This window comes from Mus pahari, chromosome 13 (assembly GCF_900095145.1).
Source record: "Mus pahari chromosome 13, PAHARI_EIJ_v1.1, whole genome shotgun sequence".
NCBI classification, from domain to species: Eukaryota; Metazoa; Chordata; class Mammalia; order Rodentia; family Muridae; genus Mus; species Mus pahari.
This window is the reverse complement of record NC_034602.1, coordinates 63,041,163-63,058,835: the sequence shown is the minus strand read 5'-3', so window position 1 is coordinate 63,058,835 and position 17,673 is coordinate 63,041,163. Positions and strand designations below refer to the sequence as shown.

The window sequence follows — 17,673 nt, the reverse complement described above, 5'->3', positions numbered from 1 at the left end:
TTATATAAATTAAGTGAGATGTACTCTCTTTTCTCTTAAACAACGCTGCCTTCCATTCTCTCCTCTCGCACATCTTTTTTTCTATTTATATGAGTCTTTTTTGGAGACTGAGTCTCCAAAGTGGAAATCCAGGGCTGACGGGAATATGCATTTCTGACCTCCGTAGACTTCGACGCGCCCTCAGTAGGAGAGGTGAGGAGTCGCATGAGTCTAGATAGCCATTGGAAATAGAGGAGTGTCTGTTTCTCACAGCCTTTCCAGGCAGCAACATCTGGATCCTTCCCTGACGCCTCATCTTACTGAGAATTTGATTTGCAGTCTCTTAGCCTAGGGATGTTAAGCTGTTTTTCATACATTACATTTCATGTGTTTGATTTTCTTTGTTGTCATTGTCTGTTCATACTCTCTGCATGGTTTTCTACTAGGTTTTTTGATGCCTTTCCCAGAATCTATTGAATCTATGTGGCTTTAACTTAAGGAAACCAATCCTGGTAGCAGGGGACTCTATTTCCTATATGTTTCTGATGGTTCAGTGGTTTTCTGGCATGGACAAGGTATTTGAGTTTTACATGTTTGAATCCATCAGACACATTTTTATAAAGGTTGATAGATTACATCAAGATAGAACTGCCTTCTCCATTCCAAAAAAAAAAAAAAAAAAAAAAACAACTCCTCGTGCTTCTGGATGAGGCTAGTGGTTTTATCTGGTGAACTTGTACCTTTGGCTCATTCCAAAGGTTTCCTGTTGCAATGAGTATGGAGGGGGTTTTACTTATTTACCAAGTACCTTCCTCTTCTCCACCCACTTGAGTTGCCACATTCATAATGATAAAGAATGTTTATTTTGGATTACATCTTTATTTTCAACTTGTCTTCAATCTGCAGCCTGTATATGACAAACCTATGAGTACCATACGGAGGCTTTCTCTGGTGTGGTTAACTTCCCTCACTCTCAGGATCACTACAACACATTGAAAACAAACCTTCTTATGGTTTCGCTCAATGTAGAGATTACACTAGGGAAGAATATTGAGGCACTATAAATCAATGTGCTGTGGTACATGTGGGCTTTGATGCTACTAGATTCAATTTATGAACACTTTCTTTAATAAGTGTTATGAAATGAGGCCCCGCAGTGGCCTTTCTTCTGAGCGGCCTGGGCAGGGTTGATGCTGCTGATGCCAAGGTGACCTTACACACATATGATTTGAAGGTTATCTTTGGCTCCCTTGCTCTGGAATAGGTCAATCTGTATATGAGTTTTTCCTTTCAAGTTTAGTGCTTTCCAGTATGTGAATATGGAGTTTTCTAATGCTGTGTTTTAAGAACTGAGCCCACTCTTCTACCCATGATCCATTGAGATTTTTAGCTTAATTGGATTCAGTCTTGAAAAACTGTTTTGTTAATTATCCATTGCATTCAAGTTTTAAAATTTGTTACAGGCAAATGAAGATTTATTATTTATTTATTTATTTATTTACAGATCATTGACTTACCATCATGTGACCTAATTTTTGATAATTTCCACAATTAGTTATTGACTAGGTTAATTAGCTTATCTATAATTTTCCTTAAACAACTTAATTACTTTTTTTTGAACTTAATTACTGGTTGTATCACATTTTCATCTTTATAATTTATATCTTCTACTTTGCTATTTACCAGATTTCTTCTTTAATTTTACCTGGTGTGCTGGCTAGTTTTATGTCAACTTGACACAAGCTCATCCGCTAGGAGGGAGTTTCAATTAAGAAAATGCCCCCATAAGATCTGGATTTAGGCAAGTCTGAAGGACATTTTTTAAATTAGTGATTGATGGGAGAGAGCCCACCTCTTTGTAGGTGGTGCCACCCTCCTGGGCTGGTGGTCCTGAGTTCTATCTGAAAGCAGGCTGAGCAAGGCATGAGGAGCAAGCCAGTAAGCAGCACCCCCCTCCGTGGTCTCTACATCAGCTCCTGCCTCCAGGTTCCCACACAGTTTGAGTTTCTGCCTTGTTTCCCTCAATGAACTATGACTCTGGATAAAACCCTTTCCTTCCCAAGTTACTTTTGGCCATCATGTTTCATTACAAGAATAACAACCCTAACTGAGACACCTGGGTTTATTGTATAATCCCGATCCTGACTTCTGGAGTTAGATAGGCTTACTTTTTAAATATTTACTTGTTCATTTATTTTTGTTTATTGATTGCCCTGGTTTCCTTTCTGCTACTATGACATAAAACTACAAGCTGCAGTCCATCATCAAAGGAAGTCAGGGTGGGAACTCAAACAGGAACTTGAAGCTGACACCATGGAGGAATGTGGCTTGCTGGCTTATCTGCAGGATCCTGCTTATCTGGTTTTCTTATACGGCCCAGAACCTCCTGCCCAGGACATGTGCTGCCCACACCATCAAGGCAATCAAGACAATCCCCTACTGACATGTGCGCCCACAGAAATCTTTCCTTAGCTGTTCCTCTGTACAGCACTCATGTAAATAATAAGAGCGCTGTTTGAGCTACAAAGCAGAGGCTCTCCTGCATGATATTTCCTTATTATTTTAGATATTTTAATTGTAGTTTATATTCAAATTATGGTTTCTTTTACCTGTGTATATATGTACGTGTGTGTGTGTGTGTGTGTGTGTGTGTGTGTGTGTGTGTGAGAGAGAGAGAGAGAGAGAGAGAGAGAGAGAGAGAGAGAGACTATATGATAAGTGTCTGTGAGGGCCAGAGGAATGTGTCTTATCTAGTGGAGTTATAGTTACAGGTGGTTTTGAGCCACCTGAGGTGGGTACTGGGAACTGAGCTCTGGTCCTCTAAAGGAGCAACAAGTATTCTTGACCACTAAGTCGTCCCTCCATCCCCTCATTTATATTTTAGTTTCCTTGAGTTATATAAAAGAAAATGTAAAACCTCGAGATGCTGCAGGTACTGTCCTTGGAGGCTTGTTAGGGATTTCTCATTCAGTACTTGGTGGTATTCCTTCTTATAAGCAGAGACCGCTCAGCCTATAATTTTGTTGTGTGCATATTCTCTATGTTGATATGCACACCTACCATAACAGACACATAAAGCACACATGCAACTTCTCTCGTGACACTTTGGTCATTTACACCTTGTGCTTCCCCCCTTTGGTATATAATGCATCGCTTGTGCATCATAAGAATACAATAAAGGCTGGATTTTGGCATTTGCAATGCCTCTGAGAGACTTCAATTGGGAATGGACCCTAATGTCTTTGTGCAAGTGTGGGAGGAGACTGCATTTAGTATCTTAAGTGCACTGTGAGGGGTGACACACACAACCTGAGTGCTGCAGTACTTCCTAAGCAGAGCCTTCTATGGCAGTGTGGGTTGTGACCCCTGTGTGTGGGATCACACGTCAGATATCCTGCACGTCAGATATCCTGCACGTCAGATATCCTGCACGTCAGATATCCTGCACGTCAGATANCACGTCAGATATCCTGCACGTCAGATATCCTGCACGTCAGATATCCTGCACGTCAGATATCCTGCACGTCAGATAGTTACACTATGATTCATAACAGAAGCAAATGTACAGTTTTGAAGTAGCAATGAAATCATTCTATGGTTGCGGTTACCATGACATGAGGGTATTACCACGACACGGCATCGTATTAAAGGGTCATCAGGAAGGCTGAGAACCACTGCTCTGTGTGTTTGTAAGAGAGCTCCTACTGCTGTTCTGCCTTCGGGAACATAAGTAAACGCACCTGATAAAGTCGCAGAGCGGTGTAATAACAAGCAATGCAGCCTAACTGTCAAAATGATGATCGGAAAGCAATGGACAGCTTTCTTGGAGTTTCTTCGGAGACTATTCACAGGGACCTAGTCCTTAACGGGACATGGAAAGTGTTAGCATGTCCCATCCTTGGGATAGCATAGCCATCTCCCCCTTCATCTCGCACCTACACCCGTTTGCAGCTCCCACCAGGATCCCGACACGTATCCTTCCTCATGAACTCTGACCTCTCCTCCTACTCTCTGCCTTTCCAGAAACATTTCTCCCCGCATCCTTCAGCCCCCTCTTATGACACACAGCCTTATCCATCTCAGATGTTTTCCTAAGGATCCATGATTTTCATCTGTTATCCTAATCAACAACAAAACCCACTAGACGCTGGGTAAAAGGCGGTCAGATTCAGGACTTTTCCTGAAAACAGTTAATCAAGGCTAATGGTTGAAAATGCTCACGGTGATGCACTTCTCATCCAACCCGCCTTCTTCTAGGCATACTGTTTATAAATCTGTGAGGGAGAAAAGGTAGGGCGCTTGTGAAAGCAGTCTCCAGTACTAAGAGTACAGGAGTCGCTCACGTATTCATAGAAGTTACTTACAGTAAATCTATCTAGGTTTGTTTTTCATCAGTAAGAGCTCAGCTTGCTTCTCTAAGAAGGAATAGACTCATATAACAGATAAATGTTATTCATGCAGGCTAAAGAAGGTGCCTTTATCGTGAGAGATTCGAGACATTTGGGGTCTTACACAATCTCTGTGTTTACAAGAGCCAGAAGGTAAGTAAGCACAGGTGATCTTGATTGCTTTAGAACTAATCCTTGAGACAGTTCTGATTGGTAGTGATACCATCACATAGGGACTATGAGAAAGGGGCTCACCTCTAGAGAGGAGACTGCAAGTCTAGAAACTGGGACAACTACCCCGGTCAGGTTGTGTCTCTCATAATCTATTACATGCCATGTAACATGATAAATATATTTCCATGTAACACGATAAATCTATTCCAAAGCTTTCCCTCTCTTCCTTTTCCCAAGGAACCCTCTCCATCAAGGTAGATTAGTTGTGGCTGTCACTGTTGGCATGGCCCTCAGACACCGTGGGCTTGGCCTATGCAGAGGGCTCCTGAGTGCCCCAAGCTTCCTATGGCTCTCCGTCTGGGCTGTCCTATGGCTATGGGAACTTGTGATGAAGCTAGAGGTATCCGAGAGGCAGCATCTCTGGAGTGGCCCGTTCTTCCCTTAGTGAGGGAAGGGGCTGAGGAGCGAATACCTCAGTTTGTCTGCAGGCTCATAATGAAGCCCTGGCTGCCCAAAGCCGTTACCTGCTCAGCAGTCTCTGTATGTGGACTTTGCCGTCCTCATCTCAGCCTTCCGATCCCCCCACAACGGAATTCTCATTCGCTTAGTCAGTGTTTAACATTCAGTAAATATTTACGTGTGCCTTCTCCATGAGCATCGCTTTATTGGGCATGAGGCTGGTCTCCTAAAGTTACGTTGAATATGACGTGCCGGTAAGACAACTGGGGTGATCAGGGGTTTGTCCAGCCCATCCATCCTCTCTCGCATCAGCATGTAGTGTTGCCAGGAGAACCCGAGCATCAGGGTCCCGGTGCTTGGCACAACGACTTCATTCTAAAGCTGTCCTTTGCTTCTCCCAGTAACTGACATTGTATTGATCCTAGGCATACGCAGTCGTCAATAAAACATTATCAGATTAAAAAGAATGACTCAGGACAGTGGTACCTCACCGAAAGACACTTCTTCCCCTCAGTCCCCGAGCTGATCCAGTATCACCAGTACAATGCAGCTGGTAAGTGTGGAGTGAGGTCTGGTGGGAAGGGCTGGGAATCAGTCCCTTGACTGGGAAGGCACGCATGGTCTCAGAAAGCCACCAGCAGCAAACAGCCCTGGACACCCAGGGCCTGACATACAATCTCTCTTGGGCCATGGTTGTTTTCATTGAGATCTCTCCTCCCGGCTCTGCTCCCAGTCAAGGAGCAAGACTTGAGCTGCCGTTTTTTGATTTCTACCAGATTAAAGATGGTAGATGACAGAGGTTGCCAAGGGGACTTAGTTACAGATTTATTCTGGAAGTTTAGAGAGGGCCAGATGAAATACAGTTTCAAATCTCTATAAATGGTGAGGCTGCTTTCCTTTGCTCCCCCAAATCTGTTCTTTGGTTTAGGTAATTACAACAGGAAATTATCTCTGAGCGCCTCATCCTCTATTCTTTCTTGTTTTGAGAAAACACAAAAGTTATACAGAACGCAGGCTTTCGCTCTTACACTTGGACGTAAATATTCCAGACGATTGAACCCTCTCCTCGACTATCATTGGCTCATCTCTCTTTAGACAAACCTATCATTTGTGGAAAGACAAGGGAGTCTCAGAAATTTCTGTGCGTTCCCTCGTGCGCAGAAACACTCGACTGGGTTCGTACTGAAGGGCTTAAACATCCTAAAAGAGAATAGGCTGCGAAAGGAAAATGAATGCCCTGTCGATTCACTGATCAGAGCCCCCTCGTTTTAATAATCAGACTTGCTTAAGTACAAGGAAAGATTCCCAGCCTGCCCTTGAGTCCCTTGAAGCTGTCCAATAGTAGGTGGGTCCGAAGATCAAGGCGGAGATGATGTAGGCAGGTCCAAGGAGCGAGGCGGTTCGAGGACGCTGCCTTCTGGGAGATCTGGGGAGGTCCTCTCCGTAGCAATTCTGTGCGCCTGTAGGGGGCGCAATATAATGTTTAGAGGGAGAGTGATTAGTGGAGGTGGGAGACCCCAACAATTTCTACCACAATGACACACCTCTGGTCTTCAACCTGTACCTGATCTGTGCCAGGACAGTTGGAGCTGCGGAGGGGGTGTCTTTACCTCAGCATCACAGAACTTAGCACCACTCCACTGTAACTTTCTTTTGAAGACTTCATTCAGGAAAAGTTGTGTATTGACCAAAATCAAAGAAAAACAAAACGCCTTTTCTGTGACTCTGGTTCTGTACACCGAGAACAAATCCTAGGACAGCCGAGGCTTGGTTAGGGAGAAGTGCAGGGGAGAGGGCTGGGGACCAAGGACTGGGCTGGAGAAACAAACCCCACATCAGCAGGCCACTTCTGAGTTTGCTTTCCCTACACTTCTTCCTCTGTTTCTTTCCTTTAAAGAAAATATTTAAGAAAGAGAATTTATGTGGTAGGGTTACAAAATAATGAAAGACCAGGATGTGCCAACATCAAGAGGTAGGGACGATAAACTGTTGACTGCATAAACACTCTTGATCAATTCAAATGCAATCAATTTCATATTCTAAATATGTTCCTCCAGATTCCTGATTTTCCCTAATATCAGGGCCCACCTAATTAATCATTAAGTCCCATAGACAATTTCTAGCAGTTTCTTAATGTTTTCATTGTCTCCAAAGCTCACTTCCCTTCAATCTACCTCGATGCTACTACCAGTGAGCTAGCAAAAATGGCGATATGAGGATTTCACTTTCTTGTTTGAGACTAACCCTCTCCCCCAGTCTCTTTCGCTCCATCTCTTTCTCCCCCACTTTGCTGTAAAATGCAGTGCCTTCTGACAGAGCTGACAAGACCCATCGCAACCAGAATAATTCGTCCTTCTTGATGATGATTTCTTGCCTCTTCCCTACCCGCTGCTGTCCATGAACCCACCTTCATGGTTCATGCCTCTCTTTACTCCCTCATGCCTAGAACGATGCCCTTTCTCCTTTTTGGCAGATTCCATTCCCCCCAGAAGACACACACACACACACACACACACACACACACACACACACACACACGCTTAGCATTCTTCGTCTGTGTCCCGGCTAGGCTGTGTGTATCTTTACATAATATTCCTTTTTATATGGGAGAGCTGTCTCATCTTGTATTTCCTTACCGAGGGAGAGCTTCCTGCAGAAGGATTCCATCTCAGGCATCACTGTCTTTGGATGAGCTGAGGTCTTTGAGATTCACCTAAAAGAGAATCCTGTGCATTGGGTCTCGATCCCCTCTGGTTTTCCACTGGCGAGACTTGTCTCTGCCTCCTAGTCTTTGCATGCACTACTCACCTGCCTGGGATTTCCCAGCTGATCTTTGTGGGTGGCTCCTTGTCAGTCACTGTCATCATACCTATGATAATCGTGTCTAAAAGGCCTTCCTAAATCACTCGCTCTCTGATAACCACATTTATCCACTTTGTCTGGTTTACCATCGATGTTTTCTTGTGAGTACACACACTGGTTTATTTCCCACTCCCGTAGAAAGTGGGGTCCTTGAGAGCAGAGGCCATCAGCATCTCCCTCACCAGTGTCTCCTAGCATCAACGTGGAGCACGATGTGAACAGACTTTCAGTTAGTAGGGACTGAGGAAATAAATAATGGATGTTTACTGACAAATTCAAATTGGTTGTCTAGAATTCTTTTCATATTGTCCCAATCGTATGAAGTCTTATTCATTCTACTATGATACTGTCAAACAAGGCAGAACAAAACCAAAACAGAAGAAAAGGATCCCACAAAAATCTATTTTCAAAGGGTGTTCAATTTTGATAGTTAACGCTTTTGTAAATAATTTGATCAAGTATCCCATTTTGTAAGAGGAAACTTGGGGAGACTAATACAAACGTATGTTCCAGAAAATATAGTATATTTTAAAATAGCAAAATCTCAGAAATATTTTGGGGTCTATTTATAGTCCTCAGTATGTATAAACTACATGCTTGATAGGAAAAAGTTATATTAAAACATTTACTTTTTTGGACAATGTTTGTACTACATACATGCTTCCAAATATTCAAAGGAAGCTTTGCCAAGTTTTTATTTTTTATTTTTTTTTGCCAAAGTGATAATTCATCTGTGCACACTGAGATGTTGTGAAAGAATTTATTATGAAGATGTTTTAAAGTGGAGGATAGAGAACTATAATGGCCCACAGAATTGGTATACCTAATTATTTAAAGACAAGTGCTACCTTCCAGTACACCCACTTCTTCCTTCTGTAACTAGTAACTATGTTTGATATGCTCATTTTTCTTTTTCCTTAGGTCTCATATCTCGTCTCCGCTATCCCGTTGGGCTCCTGGGCAGTTGCTTACCAGCCACATCTGGTTTTAGCTATGGTAAAGTACACACATGTGCTAAGGGAATCCATCCATCCATCCATCCATCCATCCATCCATCCATCCAGGAACCACCCTGAAGATTCCTTAAATTCTCAGTTCGTTTGAAATGTCTATCTGCATATATTTCCTTTAAAAATGAAAGTCTCTTGCTGGAGATGTTTATATAATCCATCTCCCAGGGCAATGTGAAGTCAGTAGCAATGTTCCGGTTTAACGTCGCATTTCACCATGCCTTATGAGGACCTGTCATCCTCCCATTTTGATAAATAACTACAATTCTCTGGATGTTGAGGCTGTTGTTTTCTGGTTACAAGGGTTGCTGGGAAATGACTGCTTTCCATGAGAAAAGAGCTGTTGAACGGCTCCACTTCACCTTTGTTCACACAGAACCCTCAGATTCAAATCACTTTCTAGTAGGTGTGACATTTACACGTCTCTGAGACTAAACGTCAACCAGGGAAATCTTGTTTTCTGACTTGTAGAAAATGCTGCTCCCTTGAATTCCTCTCATTAGCAGGGATTATACTGGGAAAAAAAAAACAAGGAACACTGAGAATTATATTGCATAAAAATGGCTATGATTCAGGGTCTCAGCTTAAGAATGTTAGAAGGATGATTTCGGGGTGCTTCAGTTACATCTATCATTCCTATATGTAAGAACTTATGTAATTGGCAAGGCAGTTGGCAATTATACTCTTTACTTTTTTAGGAAAAGATCAACTTTTTTTAACAAAATATCACATAAGCCACACCTATTGCATAGTGGGGTTTTTAGTTTGTTTTGTTCTTGTTGTTTTTTGTTTCTTTGTTTTGTTTTGCCAAGTTTTGAGCACTTTAGGAAATCGAACGAGAAACTACACACTCTGTCTGGCCTCTTCCTGTTCTCACCACCTTGAACTTCAACTACTGTGTTGGGTGTGGCCAGCTCATTTTCACTGGGACGGTAGGGCTACGCTGTCAGGATTGCTATCTTATTTACACAGCCATTAGGTTTGTCCCTCAGGCTTAGCTCTTACAAGTACTATTGTTGTGAAAGCTCTTGTTTATGTTTAGATGATAAATGGTCAGTTAGGCCCTGCTGTAAGTATAGTTTAGAGTAGTTTTGTCTCCTCAAAGGTTAGCCACAATGTTTGAGATCTCTTAGGCAGAATCAATTTTCCAAAGAATCTATACCAAATTTCACTCCTATCAACCATGTATAGGAATACCAGGTCTATACTTTCACCCTTGGTAAAACTTCCCTTTAAGCCATTCTGTTAAGCGTTTGGTGGTATTTGTTTATGGTTTAATTCTGATCCCTCACGATTAGTTATTCTGGCCACGTTTTAATAGGTGTAGAAGTCATTTAGATATTCTGTCTTATGATCAAATTCTCATCATCTTTATCCTTAAAATTAGATTCTATGCCTTTCCTGGTTGATTTATTCTTTGCACTGTCTTTTAAAGATTCGTCTTTATTTTATGTGTATGAGTGTTTTGTCTACATGTGTGTAACAGTACTTCATGCATGCTTGAGGCCTGCAGAAGCCAGAAGAGGGACAGAGCTGGGTTTCCTTGAAATGGAGCTCAGAATGGCTTTGAGCCAGCATGTGGTGCTGGAGACTGAACTCTGGTCCTCTGCAGGAGCAGCAAGCGCTCTCAACCTACAGAGTCAGTCATCTCTCCAGATAAGCAGACAAAATTATGAGTTGTAATTTATTATTATTTTCCTGTGATAATATTCTATCAAGAAATTCTGTGCTGCTGTCAAGGTCATAAATCCGTTTCTCCTGTCACCTTTACAACAGCATTTCACTACTGGGCTGGGGATTTACCATCATTAACAATCCTGCTAAGTGTATTACCCTAAAGTTCCAGCAGATGGCGGTGTTGCTGTAGGGAAAAGTAGGTGCTAAAAAAAGTTAATCTTCCATAGTTTCAAGGGTATTATTTTATAAACAGTTCTTTTTCTCCCCCTTCCTGGCTTGCTTATGGGAAATGAGAAATATACAACAACACAAATTTCACCTCAAATACATGTTTAGGTATATGTTGGTTAACAGCCTGGCAATGGACATGTACACGATTATGTAGTAGATGATTAGACCCATGCCTAAGGAGAGGCTACGCAAGGCAGGAAGGGTGTTTTAGCAGTGGAATGAGAAGGGTAGGAGAAACTGAAACAGGAAGAGGAAGTACCCCAGGAAAAGGAAATACCCCACCCTTAGCACTGTAACAAAACCAGGCTGGGGACATCCATGTTTTAGGTCCCACCACTAGTTTTGTTTAGAAAAGGACATGGATATGTTTAATATTATGTTTTGATAGTCTCGGTGTTATATATTCTTGTCTCCAAGCAGGCAAATCTTTTAACCCTTGACATCTTGGATTATATATTGTATATATACCTGTATATCTTTAATATCTATGTAAAACAAGGAGATACGACTGGATAATTCTGAAATCTTTCTCTCTCTTTTAACCATCCTTTCTTCACTTTTTAACATGAGTCATTTGCCTTTCTAGAAAAGTGGGAGATAGATTCGTCAGAATTGGCTTTTGTCAAGGAGATCGGAAGCGGTCAGTTTGGGGTAGTCCACTTAGGAGAATGGAGAGCACATATCCCGGTCGCCATCAAGGCCATCAACGAAGGTTCCATGTCTGAAGAAGATTTCATTGAGGAAGCCAAGGTGATGATGTAAGTGAGAGGCCCTGCCCCACGTACTCATGGCAACCCCCCCTCCCCCAGAGTCTCAGACATAACCTGGACTTTGGAATCAGACACACCGGCACCTGGGTCATGACTCTGCTCAAGCCACTTGTGTAACCCAGGCAAATTACTTAACCTTTGTGTGACATGCATGAACTGTCACCCTCAAGTCTATAGAGTCCTCACCTATACAATAGGGAACAATGGGTACTTCTGACATTGGATTGCGGTGTGAGTTAATGAAATGGTCAATGAGAAAGACAAGGAAAGTATATTATGTTCAGCTCGGCGGTAGGTGCTGAATAAATGCTAGATGAGACATTCTTGAATGAGACAACCCTGGTTGGGAACTCAGGAATCAGACTTTCTGAGGGTGAACAGTTGAACGAACAGGAGAAAAACTTCTCACGGGCAGAGACGCATGTGGGTAGAAATGCGTGTTCCTGCTTCCTGTGATGTTACTTCCTCTACACACGTATCAGTCCCGGGTTAGAGACGTGCCATGACTCACCGCAGGACAACTGGTGGATATATTTACAATTGTAGCCAGTAAAGCTATTTCCTCGGGACCAGAATGTTCCCCGCGGCTCATAAGACAGACTTGCGAAGCTGACAGGACTTAACATGATTCAGGAGTCCAGGAATTTGTAAGAGTCACGAGCCCCTCCACAGGGTTACAAAAACAGTTAGTAATTGCTAGGAAGATGGTTTTCCCTAGTGTAGCTGGCTAAAAGCTGTGCGGGGAGCGCCAGGTGCGTGCGTGGGTGGATGGGCTTGTGCGTGCGTGGGTGGATGGGCTTGTGCGTGCGTGGGTGGATTTGTGCGTGTGTGTGTGTGTGTGTGTGTGTGTGTGTGTGTNTGTGTGTGTGTGTGTGTGTGTGTGTGTGTGTGTGTGTGTGTATGTGTGGTGGTGTTGAATTGGAGAAGCCTATTAGAAGAATTAAAGATGACAAAGTAGTCAGGTATGAGGCTAGAGTTCAGGAGAGGGGTCAGGTTGGAGGGCATGAATTTGAGAATGGTTCCCCAAAGATGACATTGAGAACCATGAAACTTGATTCTGTCACCGGTGGAAGAGAAGAGTTAGAAAAGGATATCAGGAGATGTCCTGAGTTCCCTGAGTTCAAGGGAAGACACAGGAGCTCAGGAACCTTGCAAGAAGGCTAAAAAACTTTTGAAAATACTTTAAACGAATTAAATCCATCTACCAGTTGTCCTATAGGGAGTCGTGGAACATCTCTAACCAGGGACTGATACACGTGTAGAGAAAGTACCATTACGGGAACAGAAATAGGAACACACATTTCTACTCACATGCTTCTCTGCCTGTGTGAAGTTTTGGTCCTATTTGTTCAACTGAACCACATATGAGGGTTTATTTACCTGCTTCTGCCTTACTTCCAGTAGACATCTGTCTTATCTCAGTCACCCTAGTAAGCAAATGCTTTGTAATGCTTCAGTTCTCAAACATGTCCACAAAGTTATATAGTCTCAGGTTTCTTATGGCTTGAAAATGTTTCATTCTGAGATCTGCTGCCCTGACATTATTCTGCACACGTGCAAACTGCATTCCTTAACTGGAAGCATGCTTATGGACTTGAAAGATAAATCAAAGAATGTCGAATGTATACCTTCCCCCTCTCTCTGTCTGTCTCTGTCTCTCTCTCTCACGTTACCTTTATGGGTGATAAAAAGAACATTTCTAAGGTACTTTTCACAGCATTTCTGACCAACACAACTGCTTACGATACATCTTTTAAAATTATAAAACATTAATTTGAAGTTTTTTTCATGAATGGTATATTTGGGGGTGAGGAAGGGTGTTGAAGCCTGGGGACTGCCAAATTAATTAATTAATTAATTAATGAGTAAGTATTGGGGCAGGAGAGATTACTCAGCTGTTCTGGGTATTAGTTGCTCTTGCAGAATACCCAGGATGAATCCCAGTACTTACATGGTGGTTAGCAACTACTTGTAACTACAGTTCAACATCAGAAGCCCTCTTCTGGCCTCTGTATTGTTGTGTGCACACAGTACGCAGACTTATGTGCAGACAAAAATACCTATGCATATAAAATGAAACTGAGTAAATATTCTTTTAAATTATGAGTATATTTTAATAGGAAACTTAAACTCTGTATGGTTACCAAATACACTACAGGGTTTCATGCTGGCAAGTCATTTTTTGTCTCCAGCTCTCTCTAAACATTTACTTTGAATTCCCTTTACTCTTTAGAATTCCGTTTTCATCTTATTCTGCCCTCCCTGCTGCCTGCCAGGAACTTTCCATCTAAAGGGTGTAGTTAGTACGACTGGGATTCAAAGAGCAGGAACTCTCAAGACCTGTGCTGGGGAAATCCATAATGAGGCTGCTAAAGCTGACAGGACAGGAAGAAGAAAAGAGACAGCTGCAAGTCAGACAGATACAGGGCATGCACTATTCTATACTGATGACTTTGGAAGCTCAGACTCCTGAGGCCGTGTTTTCAGTACATAAAGTAGAAAGAAAATGATTGATGCATATCATCTTATCTCAAATATGAAACTGATAACTTACTATTTTAAAATTCAAGAGCAATCCAGTTCACTGGTGTGTATGTGTGTGGTTTTTTTTTTTTCTTCGACAGGAAACTGTCACATTCGAGGTTAGTTCAACTTTACGGCGTGTGTATACAGCAGAAGCCCCTGTACATAGTGACGGAGTTCATGGAGAACGGCTGCCTGCTCGACTATCTCAGGGATAGGAAAGGCCGGCTTCAGAAGGCGTTGCTCTTGAGCATGTGCCAAGACATATGTGAAGGGATGGCGTACCTGGAGAGGAGCTGCTACATTCACAGGGATCTGGTGAGTCGGAGGCACATGGCCTTCCTGTCCGCACATCGCCTTCCTGTCCACACCATCGCCTTCCTGTCCGCACATCGCCTTCCTGTCCTCACATCGCCTTCCTGTCCGCACATCGCCTTCCTGTCCGCACATCGCCTTCCTGTATGCACATCGCCTTCCTGTCCGCACATCGCCTTCCTGTACGCACCTGCATGGGGATCGATCTTGTTACCTTGAAGACTGTGCCTTTGGCTTAATTTTTGACCATTTTTTAAAAAGAAAAAAAATCCATGCATCTTATTGTGAAAGGTTAATTAGCTTTCTTGTCTATTTTGCAATGCTGGGGGTTTAAGCCAAGGCCCTGCACGTGTTAAGCCTGTGTGCTATCACTCACTCACATCTTCCAACCCTGAAACTTTATTTATTTATTTATTTTGCCCTTTAATGCTATAACCACGTAGGAAATTACTCTAAAATGTCTTTCACTAATGAACTACCCAATGAACCAAATAACTACAAGGATCTTTCCTCTCTTCCTCATTCCCTTATTTCTTTTCCTTGTTTTCTTCTCCTTTCACTTTTCTTTCTTTCGACCAATGTCAAACTCCGTAGTCACTGTAAGTATTACAGCTCTGAGGGGAAAGGTAGCCTGCCATAAAGTCACACAGCATGCGACAACCCTCACCCAAATGATGAGATGTACTGGGAAAGATACAAGAGGGTGGGTGGCTTCCTCTGCTCTGGGGAGAAGCAACCAGGAGCTGAGCAGGAGGCGGGCATTATACGGGGTTTCTTGGGGGCGGGGTTTTCCAGAGTGGTGATTACCAGGATGGGGAATTGGAGAAATTTTAAGTCCTGAGTTTGGGGCAAGCTGAGGGATTGGTGGGATCTTGAGCTCAGGGATTGGTGGGGTTTGAGGGTTTTTTAAACCCGGAAGTGAGCTCAGACCTTTTACCTCCTACAGTTACTTGTCCCAAGTGTTTCCTATCTGCTGAAGCCATCTGGGCGCTGGAGGAACAGCTGGGAAGGAACAGTCCCTGTGAATCTTACCCAGGGGTGAAGTTGCCCTGTGTGTGGTGGTTTGTGACAGTACTGCAGGAATATTGTTGACATTCATCATGGTGACTAAAAATGCCCAGTGGTTCCGCTCCGTAACGTTCAGAGCATGCCTACTTAAAAGAGCTCTCTTACCCCAGACTAATTGCCAGTTGTCCTGCCCCGTGACCTTGCTTCCGCATCCTGAGTGACACATCCAGACCACTGCACAGGGCTTCAAGGCACTCACACTGTTTAACTCAAAGGAAAACTTGAGAATTCTGTACAAATCCCTGACGTGGTCTCTTAGAAATAGCGCCGTGCTTTTGGGCTCTCTTTTCCCAGAGTGATCACGTTACAGCAGTCATCCTTGAGACTGGAGGCTCTCGGGGTGAGGCTGGAGGTGTAGATACACTGATCCCAGAGCACCGTGGGAAACGGACTTATCTTGCCTTTAATTCAGAGCAGTCATGGCTTCATTATTTAGTTTCATACACTAGCTTATTACTTACATTTCTTTTTATAGTTATTTTTTTAAAATTTTGAGATAATATAATTACATTTCTCTCTTCCTTTTCTTCTCAACAAACCTTCCCATATACCATCCCCTGCTCTCATTCAAATTCACAGCCTCCTTTTTCATTCATTGCTATTGCATGTATACACGTGTATGTATCTGCATATATATTCCTAGATGTAACCTGCTCAACCAGTATCATTGGTGTGTGTCATAACTTTTCCTGCAGAGATGCTATACACATGTCTACTCACTTCAGATAGAGAATCCATGATGCACCAAAGAACGGATACCACCAAAGTCCAATATGGTGAACCAATGAGGTTTTGGGGCAGAATTACTTAAGAGATAGGAGCAGAAATAACTCCAAGGCCCACCCCAGCATGAGTTAGCGCTTACAAAGCTGGGAACCCTGCACACTGCACACCCTGAGTTGATCTAAACTTCTTCCAGGGTCTCAGCTAGTTTCTGCTTCTTCCACACATCTGGCTTGATCTCACATCTGGCGTCTTCTTTGCAACTGAGAGGGACTCTCAGCTTTCACTTACTCATGCTTACTCTGGCAGAAATGGGCCTAGTGAATCTGGTCAGTTTCAGGGACTTCCTGAAGCTGTTTTGAGTTGTTTACCTTCCTGCTTAAGGAACTTCCTTTAGGATGGAAAGTTTTAAAAATGAAGTAAAGGGGTCAGGAGAGATGGCTCAGTGGTTAAGGGTGTTTTGACTCTTCCAGAGGACCTGGGTTAGAGTTCCAGCTCTAACCAGTCATAGGAGTGACTCACATGGACAGTGGACACATGTAAGTCCAGTTCCAGAGGACCCAACATCCTAATTTTGACCTGCACAGGCAAAACACCCAGAAACATAAAATAAAAATTAATTCAAAAAGGAAATATAAAATTATCACTAGGAATTGCTCTTCTCACTGAAGGAAAGGTTTTAATATGTAATTTCAAAATTCTTATTAACCACTGGAGATCCCAGAGATACAACATAACTGTCTTATCTGTGCGATATGTCAGACTTTTTCCACTTAAACAAAAAAATGTTAATATGTTTTATGCCAAGTACTTGGCTTATCATTTATCAAATGAATCCTCATATTTATAAGGATACTTGTTGAATTAGATTACATTTTAAACATTGTTACCATTCAATCTTAACTTTCTGTGACATTCAAGAATCACTAAAATTCATGAGCGAGAGAGAGGTGTCACGAATACACACCACTTGTATGATGTTTGCATCCAAGTAGAGCATTAAGCTATGTACATCAGTAATGGACGTCACCACGAAGTTCACATGCAGACAGGTAATGTAAAGAAACGTTTGTGGAAGAAGGACCCACGGTGGATGCTTCTCTTCTTTCTACAGGCTGCCAGGAACTGTTTGGTCAGTTCTGCCTGTGTAGTAAAGATCTCAGACTTCGGGATGGCGAGGTACGTGACATGACACCTTACGCTCACATGTAAATGTCAACGTACAATTCATGGGACTCAGTTCTTCAATTGTACCCTATAAATTCTTTGTATTAAGCACCTTCCCCCTACCCCACCCCTAGCCATCTCGCTAACCAAGTCTTCCATTTTCAGTCTTACAACTGAAGTTACTATTCTCTCTTATTCTCTCTCTCTCTCTCTCTCTCTCTCTCTCTCTCTCTCTCTCTCTCTCTCTCTCTCTCTCACACACACACACACACACACACATTGCGGGCTAAGTGTTCACATGGCTGCATGGCTTCTCTCTCTCTCTCT

The 17,673-nt window shown here is 42.7% G+C and overlaps 1 protein-coding gene across 4 annotated transcripts in view; it reads left to right on the top strand.

The window, feature by feature from the left end:
- Positions 1-17,673, top strand: part of Txk (TXK tyrosine kinase) — a 54,167-nt gene that overhangs the window by 30,471 nt on the left and 6,023 nt on the right. For all 4 annotated transcript variants that reach the window (XM_021210745.1, XM_021210746.1, XM_021210743.1 and 1 more), the window contains 6 exons: positions 4,441-4,520; positions 5,426-5,553; positions 8,784-8,858; positions 11,367-11,538; positions 14,175-14,391; positions 17,294-17,358. In XM_021210745.1, the coding sequence (XP_021066404.1) occupies positions 4,441-4,520; positions 5,426-5,553; positions 8,784-8,858; positions 11,367-11,538; positions 14,175-14,391; positions 17,294-17,358 (737 nt within the window). The remainder of the gene's footprint in view (positions 1-4,440; positions 4,521-5,425; positions 5,554-8,783; positions 8,859-11,366; positions 11,539-14,174; positions 14,392-17,293; positions 17,359-17,673) is intronic.